Consider the following 24,956-nt stretch of genomic DNA (forward strand, 5'->3'; position numbering starts at 1 on the left):
AGACAGTCTTAATCTCTACCTATGAATTGTTGTAATTTGTTCTCCAAGATGTTGACTGTTTCTTTTAATGAATTTCATAAACTGTGGCTGTGTCCTAATTTCAGGTTGGATTTGTCTAGCTATGGTAATTGATTAATCGATTAGTCAATCCACGAAAATTCATCTGCAACCATGTTGATAATTGAGTAATCATTTAGTTTTTTTTTTTCAAGCAAAAATGTCAAACATTCATTGTTTCCAGCTTCTTAATTTAGAAGCTTCGCTGCTTTTCTTGGTCACATGTGATAATAAACTGAATATCTATCTCTATCTATTTTGGACTACTGCGATCTGGGGACGTCACTTTGGGCTTTAAGAAACTGTGAGGGCCATTTCTTTTTTGCTAATTTCTACATTTTAGTGGTTTAGTTGAGGGATTAATTGACAGATGAATCAATAATGAAAAAAAAAATGTTAGTTTCAGCCCTAGAATGCCTAATACCTACTATTATGATTGCATTTTACTCCAGGTAGCAATCTGGTACAAAAAATCTTTTCTATTCTAAGTTATTAATGTATAGATATTTTAAGTTATCATATGAGATGTTTATTATACTAAAGACATATTTTGTTCTTGCTTTGGGGTTTGTTGACATTATCTTTAAATGTTGGAACTCACTTGAATGAGACCCACCCCTTCCCAGGTATGTGTTTTTGGATAGCTTATTGCTTGGTTTTTTTAGTGAAATGCCTGATGAAGGTCGCCGGACAAAACATAGCTATTCAATAAATTTATCTATTTTTAAGTGTCGACAATACACTGATAGCTGATCTTTGTTACTTTGACTCATTTGTTCTTCTACTGTCTGTCTGTGTGCACAGATTGCACCTTTGTATGACTGTGGGGTAGCTGAACATCCTCTGCAACAATGTTGACGTTTATAAAATGCTTAACTCAACTGAAAATCATACTAATCATATTCCCTTAGCATCTGAGGATGTTTTAGATCCTCAAATTAAGAATTCATTTGATGAATGGAACAAATACTTTTAAGATGTGCTTATAAAAAGTTAATTCCATTCCAACTATACTGACTAATTGAAAAAAAAACTGAATGATTAAAAAAGTAGAAAAAGAATAAATTAATTGATTAAATCGCTCAAAGGTTCTTTGAAGGAATCTTGTGAAAACACATCAAAATGATGTATTGTCTAAAGAAGAAAGCATTTTTAGATGAATGATCAACCATTCTCTTTATTTTGAAAGAAAACAAGCAAAATACTTCCATACATACATGTTTAAACAGTTGAATATTGTAAGTAGACTGTCGTTTATCAGTTTATGGTAAGATTTGTTTTTACACTCATATTTCCTGAAGAAGGGAAGATTGTGTGTTTTTCGGACACTATTTAACCACGTTTGTCTCTTTGCTAAAGTCTGACACAAATAGACACAGAGTCAATAAGAGTTAGATTAAAGGGTTATCCTGCTTTTCATCCCTAAAATATATGGATTCAAAACAGGATTCAGATGTGTTCTCAACATGAAAATCATTGCAGCAGGCACTTATTCTTCTTTGGGTAGACAGAGTATCTTTACAAAGGGAGGCTGCCATGTCTCTAGTTATAAAAGCCTCTCCAGTACCAGCAGGTACAGTTGAGGCCTGAGGCTATGAGCAGGATGATCAGCAGGGTGATGAACAGACCAAAGGCGATGACGGTGACAGTTACGGCCCAGACGTATGTCCTCTTGGACATGTCAATCATGGGTGACTTGAGGGCCATCCGCACCCTACGTGCCCGCCGGCGGTCCTGAGGTGGGTACCGGGCCAGGTTGACACTCTCCATGCCCAGAGAGCGGACCAGGCATGCCCTCTGGTGGCTCAGTCGATCAAAGCTGTGTTTGCCGTGGTAGCAGCCCATACCACTCTGACCTGTAGGGGCCACAAACAAGGTGGGTGTCTGTAATCTTCACACAGCTCACTTGTATCTACCCAGTAATGCTCTATACCAAGCCTCCAGCAGAGATGAGGAGTGGGCTACAGAGGTCTGGTAACCTCACTTTTTTCTAATTCCACACCCCTGGATTTTTTTCATTTTCAAACTTATAGTCCTTAGCCCCAACTGATGCTGACTCAAATGACATCACTTGAGGCAATTTATCAGATTTCACACAGCTCCCTCTGGAGCCACAAAAGGCATTGTGCTATTTTTTTTCACATGTACTCCTCAACACCTGATATGTAAAATCAGTGTAGTTTACCTTTAAAGTGTCAATTTGTGTTGATGCTAGAGTTTAATTTGGAGTCTATGTCCAATTCCCACTGTACTACAATCCCTCTCAATGATAACTCTACTGTGGGCCTATGGAGGGACATGTGCTTCCTCCTTTATAACACATGGTGTTGCCAGAGTTACTGTTTCTGGAATGGAATTCCAGATCTCTGCAGTGGTAGACAGGAACTCTGCACCACCTGAGCAACATAAGTGTATTTTTACATGAAAATGTTACCTAAAGTAGATTTGAGTTACTTGAAGTTTAAATGGTAAATGGTAAATGGACTGTACTTGTATAGCGCCTTTCTAGTCTTCCGACCACTCAAAGCGCTTTTTACACTACGGATCACATTCACCCATTCACACACATTCATACGCTGAATGGGTACAGGGGCTACCATGCAAGGTCCCAACCTGCCCATCAGAGGAAGCTAACCATTCACACACATTCATACACTGATGGCACAGCCATCAGGAGCAATTTGGGGTTAAGTGTCTTGCCCAAGGACACATCGGCATGTGGACTGGAGGAGCCGGGAATCGAACCGCCAATCTTCCGATTAGTAGACGACCCGCTCTACCTCCTGAGCCACAGCCACAAACAGTGAAGTTGTCTTCCTCCAAAAGTTATGCAGTCCCCTTACAGCTAAAGAGTGGAAAACAGTATATTTACACCCAAATCTTAAGCAAATTCTAAACTCTCAGAATTTGAAATGTTGCTCCATCTCTGCACTATGGAAAATCAGGCCATTGCTTCAGCTTGCTTCATTGTCAGCTTGCTTTGATGTTTTTCTGTTCCTTAGAGGCCACAAATGAAGCAATCTTGTAAACGATAGAGGAAAGATTAAACAGTTCACAAAGGAAAATGTTCACCGTCAACTACTGTTATAATGTTGTTGTAATGTTATGTGAACAGTCTGAAATGGCTACAAGATTTCATTATAAAAACAGAGCCAGAAGCTCTTCTTTAACTGTGGTGCATTACGGCATTGTGTTGTTGCTTCTTACTTTTATTCATTAATTTGATTCATCTGTCAAATATAGATACAGCCATCTTCTCTGCAGCCTTTGAGTAGGCCATGAAGGAAGAAAACGAAGGCCGAATTCCCATAATTCCATAATCTATATATTTATTGTTACCATTTTGTCATGTCAGCTGCTGTTTGTCAAATTTTTCTTTTTTCCACTCAGTGAGGCTGCAACTAATTTTCATTTTTATCACTTAGCTGTTGATTATTCTTTCAATAATTGATTGATCATTCAGTCTATAAAATCCCCAAAACTTGTGGAAATTATCACTGTTTTCTTCAACCAACAGTTTTGACATTTGAACTTTCAATCAGTCTTACCAACACCACCAAACGGGAGAGAGCTGAGTGTGTAGTGCATCATAACATCATTCACCGTCACTCCTCCACTCGTGGTCTCCTCAATCATCCTTTTTATTGCCTGTGGGGAGAGAGAGAGGAAAATAGAAAGATAAAGAGGAGTTTTAAACATTAAACCTGTTTTAAAGTCTCCTCCTTCCTGCTGTCTCTCACCTTCTTGTCAGAGCAGAAGATATAGAGGGCCAAAGGTTTCTCTCTCTCATTGATGAAGTGGATGGCATCATCCATATCACTTACAGTCACTATGGGAAGCAGAGGGCCAAAGATCTCCTCCTGCATCAGCCTGGAGTGAGGGGGCACATCCTTCAGCACTGTGGGGGCTGCATGTGCAACATCAACATTCATTAAATTGGCAGACTTTTTGGTGAAGACCCGGTCTGATTAGGTAAGATGGCATACATCACACTTTGGATGGAGCTCCTCTCATATCTAGAAATATGGCTGAATTTATTAGCATACCAAAACCATGACCCAGAGTTGAGACCAGGAGGCAGAGCTGCAGTCCTACATGCTTCTTTGTGCTTCGATCAGAGCAGTTACCCACCCAAAACCCCATAGAAACTGTGCCCCCAACCACTTCAATCTATTAAATCTAAAGTAAACAGAAGAAGAATTTCACTGAAGTCAGGCTGCTGTGCCTCGCGCACAAAGTCTTAACGTATCTAAGTGTACTCATTAACGATGAATCCTCCATGCACGCAAAAGCGCAAAAGATAGACACAGAGTTCCACAAGGTTCTGTGCTTGGACCAATACCATTCACCTTGTATATGCTTCCTTTAGGTAATATTATTCAGAAACACTCCATAAATATTCATTGTTATGCAGATGATACCCAATTATATTTATCAATGACGCCAGATTAAACCAACCAGCTAACTAAACTCCAAGCATGGCTTAAGGCTCCTCCTCTCCATCTGTACGCATTGATATACCATGAATGCATATTACTAATTTGGCTTCTTCCGCAGAGTTTTTGTGCCTTCTCGTCTCGCAGGAAACTTTCAGCTGCGGACCGACTGCTGTCCAGCTTGACACCCACCCCTGCTGCTATTATTAGTAGTAATTTTTGCCCACAGCTACCGCTATTATTAATAGTCATGTTTTTTTATTATTATTATTAAGTGGAGGCATGGTGGTGCAGTTGTTAGCACTGTTGCCTCACAGCAAGAGGGTTCTGGGTTCCAAATACACCGGCTGGCTGGGGCAGTTTGAATGTTCTCCCTGTGTCTGTGTGGGTTCTCTCTGGGTACTCTGGCTTCTTCCCACAGACCAAAAATATGCAGGTTAGGTTAATTGGTGATTATGAACAGGATATAACAGGCACTATATAAATAAAATTGACTTGACTTGACTTGACAGACAAACAATATTTTTGTGGGATCTGAAAATGCATCTTCTTACCAATGTAGCGCTGTGAGGCATCACTCTGTCCTCCCACCACAGGAGTGTAACCCTCCATCAGACCCATGATTCTGTTGAAGTGACGCTGGTTGATGATGCGGCCGTAGTCAGGTGAGCATTTGGGATCAGCACCATAAAATTCCTGTGGCGAATCAAAATCATAAAAATCCAAAATGTGCAGTTTTAAGGACATTGATATGTGAGAGAGGTCAGAGCAGTTTTATAGACAGTACAGTACCAGTAGAGTTTGTCGGATGCATTCCACCACACGGCCCTGGATGCAGGGCTCACACAGGATGTAGTCTGGAGCAATGCACGTCTGACCACAGTTGATGAACTTTCCCCATGTGATGCGACTGCACACACACAAGGTATAGAAGCACAAATTCACAGTGTTGATCACTTTCATTTACACTTGACTCATCTACAATGTGAATGTTTCAGTGTTCTGATGCTTTGAGGAGGTCACATTCAGGTACATTCATGAATGTGTAGCTACAGAAAAAGAGAACAATAGCTTTGGCAGACTGCTTAGTTAATGCTTCCAAAGCTGAAGGATCATACACTACCAGTAGTTTGTATGCTCTATTCTATTAAACTGCAGGTGTGCATACATTTGTATCGTTTTAAATCACTTTCCAAACCACTCTGAAAATTTCATTTTCTATATGTTAGCCTGGGCTCCATGCTTACACATATTCTGAATTGTGTGCATAGTACCAGCACTTTTAATGTATTCAGTTATCTTATTGTGTTTAATTGTGTTCATGTTTCATGTTTTTTTGTTTTTATGCTGCCTTGCTGTAAAAATGATTTCCTCTTATGGGACAATAGAGATCTGAACTAAACCCAGCCTTCCAGGCAGCCACTGGTTTCCATGAGTTTTACTACACTTAAAATGAAAAACCAATAACTTGCAGAAACTTGAAACTTGCTTGAGATACAGTAACCCATCACAGTGTTTTTTAGAAGTGTGCTTAATGCATTCCATGACAGAATCATCTGAGGACTATTTTTGTCATTTGAGGGACGATAAAACCCAACAGATGAAAACATGGACTTGATGAGGAGGGCAGTGTGACTTAGATTGTTTCTTGTATAAAATAAGCTTTCCTCTAAATATTAGATGTAGGAGCCAAAGCCAAAGTCTGACAAAACTTAAATTACACACTGTGACAAGTTCTTAAGCAGATGTTTAGTCAATGTTAAGTAAATGTATGGTATACTGTGGAAACGTATAGTCCTTTTGTACTTCATTGGCTAAAGCATGCAAAAACATCAGCATGGTCCTTTAGGTGCTGAGAACTATACATACCAAAATTACCGATGTATCCCTAGTGGATCATTTGCTCCAGTATTCCATAGTAACACCTCATCATACACAATAGGCTCAATGTTAAATCTGTGTTCAGTGCCTCATGCTAACCATATACTTTATTAGGGACTACAGTCATAGTGGCTACAATAACTCCTGTTGCAGCCATTTGTCTCTTTTTGGTGGAAAGGGCTAAACCTCCAGGGTACAAAAGTCATCTTGTTTTAAATTCTAATGGTGGCATAAGTATAAACCATGGGGCCAAATTGTTTAAACATGATTCACATATTGTCATCAGAGTCCTGTCTGTGAGTCAGTAGAGTGTTACCGGCAGGCAACTCTGATGTCACAGTTCTTGTCGATGTAGCTGGGGCTCTTCCCTCCCAGCTCCAGCGTCACCGGGGTGAGGTGGCGAGCAGCAGCCTCCATCACCAGTCTGCCCACTGTACTACTTCCTGTGTAGAAGACGTGGTCAAACCTCAGCCTCAGCAGCTCCTGGGTCTCTGACACTCCACCTGTCACCACTGGGTACAGATCCTGAAAATAAACCACATGAAAGGGACTCCTGTCACAGGTGTTGGTAGTCACATTATGAGATTAACAGAACTATACTTTTAATTTTGTTACATTATATTTTTTCATCCGTGTATTTACTACTTGGGCAGCTGTTTGGGTCTTGCCTACCACAGTTAAACATGAGGTGGTTTCTTCTCTACCATATGGGATAGTCTTAACAAAGAGCAACCATGATTTTGCCTAAACAACAGTGACATTATTTTTTTTAGTAATGCTACGACCTCACAGAGGGTGTGAGCCCACTTTCATTAGATTCATTTCAGACAAGCCACATGTAATCCACACTGTGCATATTTCATCCATTGATGGAGACAATGCCAGAAAAAGCTAGCAAGTGAACCTTGAGTGAAGATTGTTTTGTTGTTGGTTTTTCAAAAATGAACTTTCACATTCAATTTTAAGTACAGTACATGTGAAACAGAGCAAGACAACAAGAACAAATATCTTAAATCTCGCTAGTATTGGTCAGAGGGACATTTTAATCTCATAGTGTCTATAAAAAGGATAGAAAAGCCAGGGGGTCACCCAAATTACTTGGATTTATTGTCCAAAGACAGATTTCCCATTTCAATTCTCACGCTAACCAGGCAAATAGTTATCAATTATTATATTTTCTTCTGGACCAAATTTTCTGGAGTCAGACAGACTAACCAATCATCCTTATGCCAAAGACTGAAAAGACAGAAAAATGCAAAGCGTGGTTATGAGTCCCCTTTTGTTTAGGTCCTCACAAGTCTTCTTAGACTCAGAGGGAATCCCCTCATAAATTAGGCACTTGGCCTCTGGGTAAAAAAAACAATCTATGATGTACTGCACTGTGTTGGTACATGGCTTTGACATTACAGCCGCTCTGCACAACATTATTCCATCAACAATAGCAGCTGTTGTTCAGACCTTGTCTAGATAGCGAGGCAGCAGTGCCCGGAGGAGGAGGGACGAGTACTCGCTCAGCTCTGACGGCTTCACCACCGCTCCATTGCCTGCAGGGACAGAACATAGTTTTCTGTGAATGGGATGAGATCATTGAGTGACGGACTGCAGAAAAGTAGGAGGCAGAGGACGCAGAGATAGGAAGGTTGTCAAACTAAAGTTCACACCAGGATATTTTCTCTCTCAATTTTTCTCAAACCTTTGCTGTAAAATACAAGTTAATTGATGCTTTGTTTGGGTTTTTTTTGTTGTTGTTTTTTTTGTGGTTTTTGTATATGAACAGTAAAATAAGCTGACCACACACTATTATTCTCTCCTCAACTAGAGTATATACATTATTATCCATCCTAATGTTTAAAACTATCATACTTGTATCATAATATAAATCAATAGTCCCTTAAAGTGCTTAATGCCTGAATGTTCTTTTACTTTGTAAACTTAGAGAAAAAGCATAGATATTAATGATAGACCTAAACCAAACTTCTTAACCAACAATGTGAAGATAAATTGATGGAGCAAAAGCAAAACGTTACTTAAAAAGTCTACCTCAACCAAATTATCAAAGATTTAATTGGTTTTGTAGGTATAAAAAATAGATTCTGTCCATGAGTGTGAGGGTCAACTAGCTGGGTAGCTAAAATTAAACACAACATTAATCATATATAGGCTCCACTTTAAACTACCAGACACATGAATCAACCTCCATTTATTGGGTTCTTATTTAATCTGTTCACAGACCATCTTGCCCTAAAGCTGACACTTTTGTAAGAATGTGCTTTGTCTCTGAAAACCTTCTGTTTATTACCAAGAGAATATCTGAAATATGCAGTGTTACTGCTTGGAAAAGACATAGGTTAACAATTAATCTCAATCTCTTGAGTCTTGATTTTCCTCTTAAATGTTCCCTTAAGTAGTTTTAAACCTGAATTAATTTACTTTCTTTGGCCATTCAACTGAGCAACAAGCTGTAAACACAATATTGATATATTATCACCTTTTATATTTGAAAGGGTGAACAAACAATTGCCTATTTATATAACCAGGAGACACAGAGCAACATTAACATTCATTTGGAGTCACATTTCTGCCCACTTGATAACAATATTCTCTCTCCTTCTAGCTTTGCTCTCCACCACCTTCTGAGGGAAATATCTGGCTCTTTATCCGCTAAATGCAACATTATCCTCACCAGCTAGTCACTAACTTTGTCTGTGTGCCGTTCGGTGTACAGTGGTTTATTAAAGCTTTTTGCTGAAAACAGCTGCCTGCCAGTCTGGAAACCAATCAAAACTGTACTGTTGCGACCAAACAATCAGCTGAAAGATGCTAAAACACTAGAGCTGAGGGGAACTGCAGAGTCGGGACACTTTTCATATTACACGAAGTCACATGATCCATTGTTATTATAAAATATTGATAAGTGCAGCTTTAAAATTAAGATTTTTCCCACTGCATGACGATATCACACTATTCTCTGCCTGCTCATCCCAACACTTCATTGAAGTTCCATAATGCTACATAAAATAAAACTGTTTATTTATTTACTGTGGTTCCTCCATTCAATCAAATACAAGCACATTGTGTATCTTTATAACATATTTCCCCATAGTTCAGCCTGATATATTTGGAATCTTTGTAAACTTCAGGATCCAGACTGGAATTTAAAACCCTACAGAGCACTGGTCCACACACACACAGGTGTTGTCACTGGACTGATTAGACCTCTCCTCAGAGAGACTTAGACTTCTCTGTCACTCTCTGTTTGTTTTGTTGCTAATGTTAGATCAGGACAACTTACTCCTTTATTTTTTTTTATCAGTACATGGACTTTGGTGACCTCACATAATCCCCAGCATAGCTCCATCCAACATCAGCCTGAGCAGAGGTCTAATCAGAAACAAATATAAAACACCTGTGTGGCTGTGCAGGACCTTTAAAATACATTTCTCTGGGTTTTAAACCAAAGAAAGATAGCATTTTCAGGTGAATCGTACACACTGGTATTGAAGGTCAACAGGGGACAGAAAGGTTCCCTACCAGCAGCAATAGCTCCAATCAGGGGCAGCAAGGTGAGGGCCCAGGGGTAGTTCCAGGCACCGATGATGAGCACCACCCCCAGGGGCTCTGGCTGGATATAAACCTCATCTGACACGGTGAGGAGGTTCCTCTCTACTGGCCGAGGAGCAGCCCACTCTGCCAGTTTCTCTGTAGCCAGCTGGATCTCATTCTCAATGCCAATCAGTTCCAGGAGCGGTGTGTCGTACTGGCTCTGTAGGAAACCCAGCACACACCAGTCAGGGTCAATCATGTAATGTATAACAGGAACATACGTTACATGTTACATGCAGTAGTGTCTGGTGTCTTCACTCACCCTGTTGATGTCCTGTTTGAGAGCAGTGGAGATCTCGGTCTCTTTCTCAGTGATCATCCTCTGCAGGGCATTGAGCTGCTGCAGTCTGAACTCCACAGGCCGAGTCCTGCCGCTCAGGAAGGCCTCCTTGGCCCGCTTCACCGCCTGCCTCTCCATATAGACACCTGGAGCACAGCAAAGGGCCTCTGGAACTGTAGATATAAGATACATGTATGACAGCAGTTCTACAGTGTGCAACTTAGGGGCGGCTGTGACTCTGGAGGTAGAGCAAGTTGTTCACTAATTGGAGTATTGGTGGTTTGATCCCCGGCTCCTCCAGTCCGCATGTCGAAGTGTCCTTGGGCAAGATACTGGACCCCGAATTGCTCCTGAAGACTGTGCCATCAACGTGTGTGTGTGAGTGTGAATGATTAGATCCTCCTGATGAGCAGGTTGGCACCTTGCATGGCAGCCACTGCCACTAGTGTGTGTGAATGGGTGAATGTGGCATGTAGTGTAAAGCTCTATAAAGCCACTAAATAAATGCAGTCCATTTACCATTTAACTGTAGAGTACTTCAATATAAAAACTGGGACAAACAGAGTTAATTCTGTCTGCTCAGTGCAGTTTATTCTTTAAGGCAGGCTGCAAATGACAACACTCTTCTAAACCCAGAGTTAGATTTCCAAAATCTAAGGCCCAATTCAGCCGCCCAGGTTTGTTGTGTCCTCTTAGGCCTCACAAATTCTTTGACCTTTTTAGTTGTACACTATTCAACATCAAAATGCAAAGACCTCTGCTTCAACTCTTTGCTTGGATTTAAAGTGCAAACAGCCCTGCAGATAAAGTGGCTCCCAGAAAGACAGTAAAAATCAAAGCCACAGTCAGAGCTGGGCTGGATTTGAAAACTTCGCTTCCAAAATGATTATTGTCAAAATGCCCAAATCTATATAGATGACACTGAAAAAGATTACAAACAGGCTGTAAAAGTAACAGTATTATCACTGTAACATACAGATAAAACCTCACAACAGATATTTATAAAAACTAGAAAGATCTTTCTTTCTTTCTTGTTAATAAAAGTATTTTTGGTAAATGATTGCATTTGTCTGCATCTGATATCATGTAGGCTTACAGTCAGAACTCAGTGGAGAAATACAACAAAGTACATTTACTCAAGCACCATACTTATGTATTTGTACTACTTTGCCACTTTATACCTCTGCAATTTCCAGCTACTTTAAACACAACATATTATGATGAGCATATAAAATATGAATCATTGTTATAGACTGAACTACCCAACAGTACATAAAAGTAAAAAAAAATAGTTAAAAATGAATAGGAAATACTATTAATGTGCATTAATGTATGTCTAATTAGCATTTCAAAATGCTAATATATCTGATTTAATAATTTACAATGTATGAGAGAGTAACAGGGTCCATTTTAATGCATCGAATTATTTCATACTGCTGTACTTTTTCTTAGGTAATATTTTCATAACATGACTTTTACTTGACAGAGTATTTTTGCAGTGTTGCTTCCTCTACTGAAGTAAAGGAGCTGACTACTCTCAAAGCTACAGTACTCACACTGGACGTCCGTCAGCACGCATGTATTAATAGACTTTCATGTTACTGTATTTGAGTTATGTTATCTTTAGTTAACATAAGTAAATATCCATAAGACAGTGAAATTCCTGAATTAATACCTGTCATTCCTGTTCTTTTTTCAGTGAGTGTGGGTGTCGATGGTCTAAATTATATCTCTATATATAAACTTGTGTTTGTAATATCCGTTTAGTCGATTCAGGCTTTTTTTTTAAACAATAACAAAATAAGAAAACGCACACTTACCAAGACTTTGGTCAAACACGCATCCAGTGGATTCTCTATAAAATAAAATATGAGTTCAATAGTCCGACAGTGATGTGATGTGAGAGCGGTTCATGTGTCTGACGCGCTGCGGCTCACTGTTCATCTGTCAGGCTGATCTAGGATCAGTTTACCGGGAGGCAAGCTCACTGTAACCAGGAGCTGCTTCCAGAGCGCCGGAGACACTGGGACCCTTGATAACATCAGACCCCCACCCTCTGACACACGCACACACACACACACATACACACACGCGCACACACACACACACACACAAAAAGTGGTGCGTTTTAACTAAACCACAGAGCCTTAGCAGCTGTTTGGGAATATATTGTAGCTCACTTGTGTTTCTCCTTTAACAGGTTTAAGCTATTGTTTTACCAACTGGACCATGGAGGTCAATACATCTTAATCAGTGCATCAGTCATAGGCATGTCATAAATTACACTAACCCGGGGATCTTGTTAGTAATATGCCACTGTTAGGAGATTCACCTTCAACTGAAATCACTTTCCATCAGGCGATAAACAATGAACAAAACAATTCATCATAATAAACTTTTTCTTGAGGTTTTATTGCAGAAAGTGTGCATCACAATATTATCATTAACTAAACTGTAATGTAAATCAGAGATAAGAAATGGCATCATTATAAGCAGTCATCATATTCACTGTGATGTAAAAGCTAGTTTGAAGTGTGTAAAATTTTTTACAGTTTTTGGAGCGTAGTAAAATCATTCTTATGAATGTTTTATCATTTTTAGAATCTGAACTTAAAATCTTTGCCAGGTTAAATAAAATTATTACAGACTATATTTATATAATACAATAAAATCATCTTTAGCACCTTAAACTGTAACAGAGAGGAGATTAGAAAAACATATTTTTAAAGGCTTTCAATCAGTTACATGACCTGATATAATATAGAAATGCAATGACATGGACCAGTCAATTATAGGAGTGCTACATTTCACTACAGGGCAGGAGTGTGTGTGGCTGTCCCAGGATCTGCACCAGAGCGGTGTTCAACACAGGCTGCCAGTTTCTGCTCCACAGCTTCATCGCAGGAACCTCTGCGAGAAACATGAGACACAACATAAGAGTGTAAAGACACAGAGGCAAAACCTGCCTTTTGAACAGACCCCTGTTTGAAATACACAGATACTTTTAGCAGGTCATGGGAGCATAACAAGTGTGGATGTCAACAAAAGTGGTGGGGTTGACCAAAACAAAAGAGGCCATTTAGCAGAGGAGAGCGAAGCATGCTGGGTAATTAAAAGGGAGGGTAGATGAGGGGGCATTATGTGGTTAGATTTCCTGGACAACACCACACATTGTCTGTCGGAGACAAAGCCATTGTTGTGTGAGGGTACAAGCCTGTAGGACTGTGGGTATGTGGTGTGTGTGTGTATGTGTGTGTGGTGGGTGCTCATATTTGGTTATCTTGGGAAAATGTATCTGACATTATAAAATTCTGTGAACAGTCGTCATACAATTCTCCCACTGTTAAAAAAATGCATCTGTTTTTAATTTCTTTCAATTGTTATGTAAAACAAACTTGTTACGTAAAGTCTAAGTGAGGTGCCACAACTACTATGTGCTCAGTGATGCCTTCACTGTCCATTAGTGTGAAAACAGACTTCAGTCAGTTTAGACAAAAGCACAACAAAGTGTGTCAATTATTAAAGAATCAGCACTTAGCAGACAACAACATCTTGCTGCTGTGTGTTGAGGATCATTAGTGCTGATTAATGACATTTAATGGATGTTGGACATACATGAGACACTGTTCTATAAAATGATTCTTGGTTTACAACAACTGTCGGTTTATTCATTTATGTCAATCAGTTCACCCAAAACATGTGGACAGTTATGCCCTCTATTTCCAGGACTCATATACTGTATATGAATTATTCCACATTAAAAGTAGGTGAAAGTACTTTTACAGCTGCTGCTCCCTCTGCCTGGAACCTGCTGTAATTACATTTAAAAAAACAAAATAAAAGGTGCTGAAACTGTATGCTTTCTCTTTGGGCTTTAAGTGTCTTGGAATAAATGTGTTATTCTCATTCATTTGTTTGGCAGTCTAATGTTTGGTAGTCCTATTTATTTTATAGCTCTTAGCTTGTTTTCAAAGTGTTTCCTGGATGTGATTTTTAAATGATTTTTATTGACAATTTGTAATAATCTTAATCAGGGGTTTAAGGTTTAAGAAGCATAAGGCACAAGATAATAATCATTTGTTTTTGTGGAGAAGGTTCTTCCCTTGTTGCCTGAAAGAGAACAATCTTGCCATTAAGCTCAGCACTGATGACCTGTAGTTTAAACTGGACTATGTTCTTGATATTGGTTTTTTTTTTCAGTGAAATCAGCTGCAGAATATAAAACCTGCAGACTAACAAGTAAAACTTGCTTAGTGATGTGCATGTGTGCAGTTTGCACAAACTCTGCTTACACATGGTTAATAAACAAGGAACCTGCTTTTGACTCCAACTCATACTACACCTAGTGTTAGAAAGTGAACATGCACTGAAAACAAAGGTAGAACTAGTTTCACCACAGATTGCATGTTGCACCGATTCCAGTAGACAAGAACACAGACGATCCCTCTTCAGTGAGAGGAGACTGAAGGATAAGCCTGCTGATATTTTATATTTTTCTTATTATCAGACATAGACATGAGCTCCATTGTTGTCAATAATATGAAAATACATCTCACTAGTGCACCAAAGGACCAACCCCACCAATGTACTATTTATCTGGGTTTGTTAAAATCCAGCTGTTTTAGGAGATTACTGAAAAAATACTGGAAAAATTAAACTACTGTAATTGTGAGCCATTTTGAAAGATCTACATCTTCAATGGGAATCAGTGTGGTTATGGCTGAATGCCACATACAGGGTAGGAAGGTCACAGCTCCCGTAGTTTACTACAATTTACTACAAAAAAAGTGCAGTGTTCAATTGGCTAATTCATTCACATTAACAGCATTAACTTAGCACAGAGTCTTTTACTTATTTCACAGCATCAAGTGTCCAATAATAAATAAATAATCAATAAATATCTCCCTGGGTTTAAATACCTGCCTCTGAATTTTGTCTCTAACTGCATTGTTCTTTTCAGGAAACCTCCAGGGAAATTACAGACAAATCACAACATTTGACCTTGTTTCCTTATTTGGACGTGATCTTTTATGAACTTTACCTGCACAATAAACGCTGCTAAACCAGCAAAAATGGCTAGCAGCACCATGCGGCGCAGTCTGCCCAAGTTGACCTGCTTTAGCAGCAAGAATCGAGCCCAGCCCAGCTTCTTGGCGGTGTGAGGCGGGTAACGCATGCTGTTGACTCCCTCCATTTTCAGCTGCTTGATCAGACAACTACGCAGGTGGCTGAGCTGGTCAAAGCTGTGCCGGCCGTGGTAGCAGCCCATACCACTGTTACCTGAGGAACGGGTAAGTGAGTCACAAATGTGTGTCAGCTTCATTCCCACAACTGAGGAGGATAAATACTGTAGCTACAAGTAGGTTTAATATTCACACACACACACTCACCAACTCCTCCAAAGGGCAGAGCACTGACAGTGAAGTGGACCAGACAGTCGTTAGCCAGCAGAGCTCCACTGGACGTCTCAGCTATCACCCTTTTGATCAGCTAGTCATCAAACAGACATCATAGCATTTTAAAATACAAAAAAACAATAAAAACTTGAATAACATGAAACAAGTATGTCTGCAGGTTTTACCTTTTTGTCATGGGAGAAGACATACACAACTAGCGGTTTCTCTCTCTCATTAATAAACTGAATGGCCTCCTCTACACCGCTCACTGTGATGATGGGCAGCAGAGGCCCAAAGATCTCCTCCTTCATCACTTTGGATTCACTCGTCACATCCTTCAACACAGTGGGAGCTGCCGGGACAGAGGAGGAAGAATGTCACTAAGAGTACAGACCAACATGTATTAACACTGTTTTATATACAGAGGGAGAACGAGCTAAAAGTGACTCAGTGTGGGTGACATGCTGGCCAGTTGTATGTATGTATTCTGGCAGGTAAAACAATATCTGAATCGATGTGTTTAGTTTTTCACTGTGACTCTGAGTTAATACTAGAATCTATTACAACTATGAATCCCAACCAAAACTCTCAGAGCCACCTTTGAAATCTACAGGTAGTGAGTGTTTGACATCCAAAAGATGGAAGATTTTCAGCAGGGTATTCCTTTAAGTGCTCTGAGTCACTATGTCATTAAGCATAGTGACCGTTCAAGAAGTCAATCAAATCCATGTGCATGCCAGTAGAGGCTCCAGGCAGATAAAACAAAGTCATCAGCTGCCCTCGTTTGCTGACTTCTACCTCAGTCTATATAGTGTAGTTTAAATGAATGACACGCTGGCCAGCACTGCGGACCAACTTATACTAAAAGTATACTTTATTGTGAATTCAGCTGCTTTTCAAGGACGGCCCATGGCTCACACTGCATACCTATGTAGCACTGAGATTCATCGCTGTCTCCACCTACAGCGACGGTGCACCCTTCCATGAGAGCAATGACCCTTTTATAGTGCCGCTGGTTGATGATGCGTCCATAGTCATCAAAGTTCTTTGGATTATCTGTGTAAAACTCCTACAATGTGTCACATAAAAGATTTATGTTATCTTCAGATTGCTTGTAATCTCAGAATAAAAAGACAATTTACAGACCTTTAGGAGGGAAAGCATGGCAGCTTCTCTCAGCTAATGATGGAGTGAACAACAACAGTGGCTGTGCGCCAAGCAACGGTTGCTATTAGGGCTGTTCAATTAATTGCAGAGTAACTGAAACAGATATTATGACTCTCTAACCAACCTATTTCTAGTCATATCATGATGTTTGATAAACTCCTTGCTTGCCTTCATGTTTCATTCATGCAGACACAAGTAATAAATTGGTGTTGTATATGTGGATATTGTATAAAAAATGTTGCAATATTCAGTAGTATTGTAGTAGTAATATTGTGCTTTTCCTGATTTATCACTGCAGAGAAAATGTGCATTTTCTTTTCAAACCAGTGGTCAAATAAGACCATATTGGGAGAGAGACAACAACAAACATTACACAGACACTCTATTACATAAGGCTACTGTTCTCAAACATGTCCTTGACCCCAAAGTGACCCCAAACTAGACACACATTAGATCACACAGCTGCATTTGATAGGATTTTGTACTATGAACCCCAGTCAGAGGATTGTATATGGGGAGATAATTGTGGTGAGAATAATACTAAGGATTAAAACAATTATAAAGATCACTTCCATTACATTAAAATAAATTAATGTCCCTTCACTTCTCAGATTCCTAGCATGAAAATAACATTTTTTTTTAAACCAACCTTGATACTCTTCTTGATCTCCTGCACTACTTGGCTCTGGATGGAGGGTTCACACAGAACATAGTCTGGAGCGATGCATGTCTGACCGCAGTTGACAAACTTTCCCCATGTGATACGACTGCATTGGAAAAGAAAAAATTAGGTAAGCTCTGATGTCTTGAAGATAGACTTTTATGTTGTATTAGTTAAAATAAATTAACGTCCCTTCGCTTCAGCACATTGTTGATGATTTGAAATTTGGTTTGTTGGTGGTCATTTAAGCTTCAATGGAGTAGATGATGGCAGCATTTTTCTGTTTAATTCGACAATTCAGACTGACCGACACGCGACAGTGATGTCACAGTTCTTGTCGATGTAGCAGGGGCTCTTCCCTCCCAGCTCCAGCGTCACTGGGGTGAGGTGGCGAGCAGCAGCCTCCATCACCAGTTTACCCACTACGCTACTTCCTGTGTAGAAAATGTGGTCAAATCTGTGCTTCAGCAGCTCCTGGGTCTCTGACACTCCACCTGTCACAACAGGGTACAGATCCTGGGAAGAGTGTAACCAGCAATTAGAACTCCTGTACATTCACACTAAATGTGCATATATGTAAATAGAGTTTACACATCAAATCCAACAAAGCAGGAGGCTTACTTTGTCCAGATACAGAGGAAGAAGTTCCTCCATGACCTTGGCTGAGTGAGAGCTGACCTCAGATGGCTTTATTACTCCTGCATTACCTGACAGATGAAAGAGAAGAAACGGATTAGATTGGTAAGTGTTGCAGCAGTAATTTGATCTATTTCTTGGGGGTTAATAGAGAGGAATACATCAGGCACAGGTAACAATCCCTAACCACTTATGTAATGAATAACTTGCCAGTTTAAGAAAGAATCCACACTCAGAAACTACAATACAGCACTGTAGTGTCTCTTTCCTTCAATCTGCCTTAGCTGCAGACTTAAAATGTTCAAATGAAACTTCAAATGGTTCAACTGTTAAATATCCAGAAAAGTACAAAACATGCAGGATGTGAGCACATATAAATTAACGAGGAGTCACAAATTAACACATCTTTTTATGTTTGTATGTCAGTTTCCTGTCTAATAACTTTTCTGTCACAGGCCATTCACTGTGAAAAGAGGTACAACATTATTAAAGGCTTCAGTGGCAAAAAAAACTTTTAAATCCATCACTGATGTAGCCTGTGAGAGAACTGAGAACACTTTGAGTAAATCCATAATGTACATTTATGTAATTTTGTCTAAATAACAAAAAGCCATCACGTTAACACGTTATCCCACGTCTGAGAAGAGTGAAGTTATTTGCATTGGTGTTAAATGTAAGTACACAGATGTCTCTGTTATGTTGTGCTGGGTTGTGTTGTGTATGTTGTGTTATGTGTATGCAATCCAATAACAACATTACATTTTATGGCCTGAAAATTCTCAAGTAACAGCTCTCTGACAGTCTTGTAAACTCTTTACAAAAGTAGCAGTTATTGTTGTATTGGACTGCCTACAGTAAACGTGCTCACAATATTTTCTCCACATCTTTTAGCTAGCTAACTAGTAAAAACTGGGACATTATATGATTGTTGTTGCAGCCGCACCAGTTAAAATTTCAGGTGTTCCAGCTGCATTGTATTCTGGTCTATCGAGTTTTTTCTCAGTGGAGAAATTAAAGGAATGGTTCGACATTTTGGGAAATACGCTTATTTGCTTTTTTGCTGAAACAAAAGTTACAAAATCCACCTACCAGCACCCAGCCCCTGACTTCTGGTTGCCTGGCAACTGGTCCAGGCACATAACATCCCACAAAACAGAGACATATTATCTGGTTTGTTTAATCTGCTCATGAATTCATTGAGCTTTATAGGTGCTGGTTGGCAAACTTTGTTATATTTGAACAAGCTAGGTGTTTCTCCCTGTTTCCAGTCTTTATGTTAAGCTAAACTAACCTGCTGACAGCTCTAGCTTAAGTGTACAAACATGAAGGTGGTATCAATAAAGGCAAATACATTTTTCCCAAAAAGTCGAACTATTCCTTTGATATGATGATGATACGATTTCTTTCTGTATCATTGTTAAAAAATGCCAGTGAATGTCTGTTTGTAGAGTTCAAGGTGACACATAACTTGTGCATTAATGGGTTACAGCATGTAGCCTCTCACACACAGACCATACATCTACACCTGTCTACAGATGTATATGGGTATATTCAGTACCAGCAGCAATAGCTCCCACCAGCGGCTGCAGGGTGACAGCCCAGGGGTAGTTCCAGGCTCCGATGATGAGCACCACTCCCAGAGGCTCCGGCTGCACATAAACCTCATCTGATATGGTGAGGAGGTTCTTCTCTACGGGCCGAGGAGCAGCCCACTCTGCCAGATTCTCTATAGCCAGGTTGATCTCTCCCTCCAGTCCCAGAGTCTCAAACAGCTCCGTCCCATGTTCACTCTGAAAGCAGAAGGAGAGACAAAACATGAAGCATAGTTCAGTCCTTCAACCCTTCTATGTTTTTTTCATTTATTAGTAGGGCTGGGCTATATGACCTAAATCTCATATTCCAATATAGGTCATTTCATATCCTGATAATGATACCTATCCCAATATAGCACATTTTAATTACATGAATGAATAGTTGGCTTTTTACTCCCGAAGCTTTTATTGCACTTACAATAATGTAACAAGTGTAGTTGTCGTCAACCTGAGTATTTCACCCGCACACACGGAAGGTGAACCACAGAGAGCAGAGGAGAGTAGTGCGACCATAAATGACAGCAAAGAGCAGCAGAGACTCTCACACTGAGCTGAAATTAAACGAGTGCACATACATTTGATAAATAGCATAAATAAAGACAGTCTCTACTGCGTTTTGCTGTCATTTATGGTTGCTGCTCCTCAGCGCTGCGGGGCTGAGTCCTCCGTGTGTGCGCAGCGCAGCAGAGGAAAGACAGACAGCGACGGAGAGTTGACGACGACTAAATTCCTTACTGTAAATGTGATAAAAGCTTCGCGAGTAAAAAGCCAAGATGGGTGATTTATCAATGTAATCCGCGCAAAACATGGACGTTGTGTCACAACAAAATAAACAACAGAGCATGATATGACACACTAGACATTTTTCTCTTGTCACACGATATATATTGTCATATTGCACAGCCCTTTTTAATCAGTCATGTTTATTGTTTTTATTTCAGCAGAAAACAAACACATTAATCACTATTACTGTAACTGTGCACAAAGTCTAATTCTTATCTGCAGTCCCTTGTTAAACTGTTCTACTGTATGATCGCTACCAGAAAACAAAGCAATGTTGTGACACCATGTTAGATATCACTTTGTCAATCTACTCTTGCTTTCATTTTCACTATCACTATCTATATGGTACCACCTAAGGCTGGACAATATGTGCTATCTACCTGTATGAACATACTGTTATTTTGTTGGAGATAAAAATTAGGCAGATGGACATTGCAGTGATTTTATTTGGTTTTAATGGCTATTTATTTGGTCCTTTACTGATTTTCATGCACAAATAATTTAACCAGTGTAGACCAAAACTGTTGACCATCATTGATCTTTTTTTCCCAACAAAGAGGAAATTGAGCTGTGTGATGCTATTTTTGTTTTTTTGTTGTGACACTGCTGGTGTGTGTGTGTGTATGTGTCACTTAACCGTGCACTCCATTGTTGTCTACAATCACTACATAAATGGCATATAATGTCAATGTGAGTTGTGTTTTGGGAATATGGGAACATTAGAACAATTCCACCAATTTTGAAGGGAAACTAACACCAAGTTCATGGATGTGTTTGATGTTCTTCTGATCATAACAACTTATTTGTATGATCTCAGTGATGGTCATCATAGTAATTTGCAGTATGTTGCAGTTTCATACAGCTCTACACTCCCATTAATCCTATTTTGTCTAAAAAATAAATAAAAACACTTCATAGTATTCAGTGAAATAGTGTTTGTATATATTGACCAGCTCAACCTTTTTGCTGCACTGAACTGGAAATTGATTCAATATTGTCAATTTCTAGGATGGGTGGCTGTGCTTGTTTAAATACATGCATTTCTCTTTAAAGGCCTAGAGCAACGTCAGTTTTTAACTAAATGATTGCTGTTCAAACAACAGAAGCAAACTAGAAGAGCAACTTTAGAAAGAAACAAAACCACCCACAAAACCTGCAGAGTAGCACCACAGAATATCGTGTTGTGTCTCCTGTGTTTCCTGAGCTGCAAAATCCCATGAGTTATTTTAATCCAACTTTTAACTGCAGTTCTGATCTGTTCCCCTCCTGGAGTGTTAATAACTGTTATTGTAATGAGCTTTAAACTAACCAGTGCTGTTCCAGATAAGACTGTAAATGATCTAGGATGGTGAATTTTGGAACAAAGTTGTATAGGCCTATTCCTTTTGAGTGTGCTGCCGGTACAGTCACCACACTCCCCAGGGAATGTGTCCAATTGCCAAAACCTCTCAAAATACCAACATATTCACAGATTATTAGGACCTGTTGGAACCTTGTAAGGTTTTGACAAACCCACCTTGCCAAGGTCTCTTTTGACAGCATCTGCGATGTCCCTCCGTCTCTCTGAGATGAAGCGCAGCAGGCTCTTCAGCTGGTGGATCCTGTACTCCAGAGGTTTAGTTTTTCCTGTCTGGAAGGACTTCCTGGCTCGTTGTACTACCAGCTGTTCTCGGGACATCTTAAATAAAAAATACATATAACAAGGTCTAATGTTACATTTTGAATCCCTTTTAACTTTCTGGTTTATTAAAAAAAATGTTAGTAAATTATAGTTCTCTTAATAAAACTAAATTCTACCACAAGTTAGCCAATTAATGAGTTGGTAACTTGTGAAATAGCTAATGTTAGAAGAATATCAAATTTAAGAGTATGCAACTACTTTGTTAATGACATTAACCACATATTGTTTAGATGCTTCTCTTTCGCCTAGAAGAAATAAAAACCTGAAATGAATCATTTTTCAATCAGAGTTTGGTGAGACTTGGGTAGGAATGAACACTATATGTGAAGTGAACTGAAACTTATGACCATATGCTACCACAGACATTTCCTTCAGCTACATTAAGAGAAACAAGTATAATATTCGCTCTAATACTAACAGCTAGTCAACACCAGAGCTAGCTTATCTTAGTTCATACCAGTCACTTCATCAGCTAGCTAGTGTTTTTTTTAAGAATTATTTTTTATTATTTCCCCAGTCAAGAAGTCCTTTAGGATTTTCATGTTTTCCAATAGAATCCTTTAAGATTTCCATAAATCTCTAAAAACCCTTTAGGATTTCTGTAGGAGACAGTTTTAGTTGTTGTAGTATTTTCTCAGTCCTTTTGGAAATCTGTTTTTTTATTGGCTCTTACATAAAGTATATTTCACATATTTTAATTACCAGAATAAAACAACATCCTCCGCCCCACTGCGCGCGCACAAACACACACACACAATAAAAAATAAAAAATATACAAGCGGAGAAACTTTAACTACAACCAGTCCTACACATTACATCCCCTGATTACGTTTACAGTGTATGCTACAGACCCAGCTAACCACACACTTTCTACTTGTTCTCTGTCGCGATTTTTAAAAAGAAACTCTCCCATTATTGACCTCCAGTCTTGAATAGTTGGAGCCAGATCAGATTTCCAATACTTAGACACAACTAGCTCGAGTCTGGGTAAACACATCCTGGAAGTCAGGTGTAGCTTGGTTGCTAACGGCAGTTATAGCATTGCAAACTGTTGCTACATAGCGAACAATAGCGAGTACACGAACGCATTAAAGGTACCATATGAGGGCCGTTTGATGATGCGACACCTGAAGACCAGGTCTTACCCTTAAAAGTCTCTCCTTCGCTTGTCAGGTTAGCTGGATACCGGACTGAAAATGGCTACCATTCAGTGCTATAGGAATTGCTCGCCTGGTGCATATAATTTATGACACCTGTAGATGGCGTTGTTTGGTCATTTTCGAGCTAATTCATGAAGTGACTAACATAACAAATATATTTCTTTTTGCCCTTACTCATGGTAAACTGCATTTCAGTCTTATTGCTATCTCTGCCTATTTGCTGTGGTCTTATTTGCTCAGTATTAAAACATCTAAACAAACTAATACTCCAGTATGACAGGAGATGTCAAAGGGTATCATAATCCTGAGTTTTATTCATTTTGACTGTAGTATTTTCTCTTAATGATAAAACCCTTTACTCTATTTGTGAAAATGCAAAAAGGGGTGATTTCACTGATTTTCTCCCATCCAGACCACATTAGACCAGGTCCAGATCAAAAACCACTATACTTAGAACTGTCAAATCTGGACTACATTAACATGGAGACTCCAGAGACTCCATGATTTGTGAAACCTTTATTCTATTTGTGAAAATGGCAATGTTAATGATTTACAGTATTGCCACAACCCAGCCATTGTTATCTGAAATTTCAAGTAGTCCACGTCTCTCCATTTTATTTCTGACTGCCATAAAGATCTCGTCTTTCTCACTTCAAAACAAAAGTAGAAAAGTTATTTTTTACCTTTTTAAAAACAATCAAAACTTCTTCATAGATTGGTCAATTGGTTAATTTACTCTTCAAATTCTTACTTCAACAAAATTACCATCGATCTCTCACCTTTCCTTTTTTAATTGGCCATGGTCAACCTCTCTCACTGCTTCTGCCAATGTTAGTCTCCTCACTTTTGCCAAAGCCTGTACCGTGGCCTGTGTTAGAAGTACCATAATTTAGCCATTAGTGTTCTTGTTCTTCATATATATATATATATATGTATATGTATATGAAAAACATTTTTATAAAGAGCTTTCTTTCAATACTTTGTTACAGTTATCAACATTTGATTGCCTGTCCACTAACATTTTCCATCATTTCAGACCCTGCTTTTCTCCTCCTGCCCACCGATTGTCCTTATTGTGTTCCTACTTTTTCCATTCACCTGACCTTGCACCTGCCTGCAGACATGATCCTCATTACCCCATTATCCAGATACTGTAATATAAACTGTAATACTGCAATACCGCGAGTGGCCACTGGGAAAAATTGGCTGCAAGGCTGAGAGGCCCACCCAGTAAATTCTTTTCATGATGATCCTGCTTTTTGAGTCTGTGAGTGTGCCTTTGAGTCAAAAGTAGTATTTCTCAATTTCCCATCCTCTTACCATCACTATTGCTTGAAAGTACTGAAAGTAGTATAAGTTACAACTGCTGTCGACCTACCTCTGGCAGCATCACAATCAGGACGTAGAGTAAAGGTTTCACAAATCAAAAGCTGCGTTTTAACATGTCATAAGGTCGTGCTCTTAGCGACAGCCCAACGGATTGGCAATTGGTCTAAAGGTGTGTCACTCAAGAAAAAGAACCAATCAGCTACAGAACACAACCAGCTGATCGCCTCCCTCAAAACAATAAGAATAATGCGGCCTCAAGCGGTAGATAGAAGAAAGGAAGTTTCTACATGTAAC

At 39.3% G+C, this 24,956-nt stretch overlaps 2 protein-coding genes across 6 annotated transcripts; both read right to left on the reverse strand.

Moving 5' to 3' along the window:
* Positions 1 to 1,214: 1,214 nt before the first annotated feature.
* On the reverse strand, positions 1,215 to 12,237 carry LOC122984707 (aldehyde dehydrogenase, dimeric NADP-preferring-like). Of its 2 annotated transcripts, XM_044355313.1 has the most exons (10): positions 12,078 to 12,237; positions 10,240 to 10,430; positions 9,906 to 10,137; positions 7,833 to 7,918; positions 6,691 to 6,899; positions 5,286 to 5,403; positions 5,048 to 5,189; positions 3,798 to 3,964; positions 3,606 to 3,705; positions 1,215 to 1,913 (listed from the first exon to the last, which is right to left on the reverse strand). In XM_044355313.1, exons 2-10 carry the CDS (start codon positions 10,393 to 10,395, stop codon positions 1,600 to 1,602), a joined length of 1,524 nt encoding a protein of 507 aa, XP_044211248.1. In that variant the 5' UTR covers positions 10,396 to 10,430; positions 12,078 to 12,237; the 3' UTR covers positions 1,215 to 1,599. The 2 variants fall into 2 exon arrangements, with proteins under 2 accessions (XP_044211248.1, XP_044211247.1); XM_044355312.1 differs by lacking the exon at positions 12,078 to 12,237 and having other exon boundaries at positions 10,240 to 10,644.
* A 411-nt stretch (positions 12,238 to 12,648) lies between these two features.
* On the reverse strand, positions 12,649 to 24,791 carry LOC122984395 (aldehyde dehydrogenase family 3 member A2-like). Of its 4 annotated transcripts, XM_044354811.1 has the most exons (12): positions 24,712 to 24,785; positions 24,113 to 24,201; positions 22,009 to 22,170; positions 19,676 to 19,907; positions 18,103 to 18,188; positions 17,789 to 17,997; positions 17,470 to 17,587; positions 16,581 to 16,722; positions 15,839 to 16,005; positions 15,648 to 15,747; positions 15,299 to 15,537; positions 12,649 to 13,167 (listed from the first exon to the last, which is right to left on the reverse strand). In XM_044354811.1, exons 3-12 carry the CDS (start codon positions 22,168 to 22,170, stop codon positions 13,153 to 13,155), a joined length of 1,470 nt encoding a protein of 489 aa, XP_044210746.1. In that variant the 5' UTR covers positions 24,113 to 24,201; positions 24,712 to 24,785; the 3' UTR covers positions 12,649 to 13,152. The 4 variants fall into 4 exon arrangements, with proteins under 4 accessions (XP_044210746.1, XP_044210743.1, XP_044210745.1 ...); XM_044354808.1 differs by lacking the exon at positions 24,113 to 24,201 and having other exon boundaries at positions 24,712 to 24,791; XM_044354810.1 differs by lacking the exons at positions 24,113 to 24,201; positions 24,712 to 24,785 and adding an exon at positions 23,319 to 23,424.
* Positions 24,792 to 24,956: the final 165 nt, after the last annotated feature.

The sequence above is a fragment of the Thunnus albacares genome, chromosome 6 (assembly GCF_914725855.1).
Source record: "Thunnus albacares chromosome 6, fThuAlb1.1, whole genome shotgun sequence".
NCBI lineage: Eukaryota > Metazoa > Chordata > Actinopteri > Scombriformes > Scombridae > Thunnus > Thunnus albacares.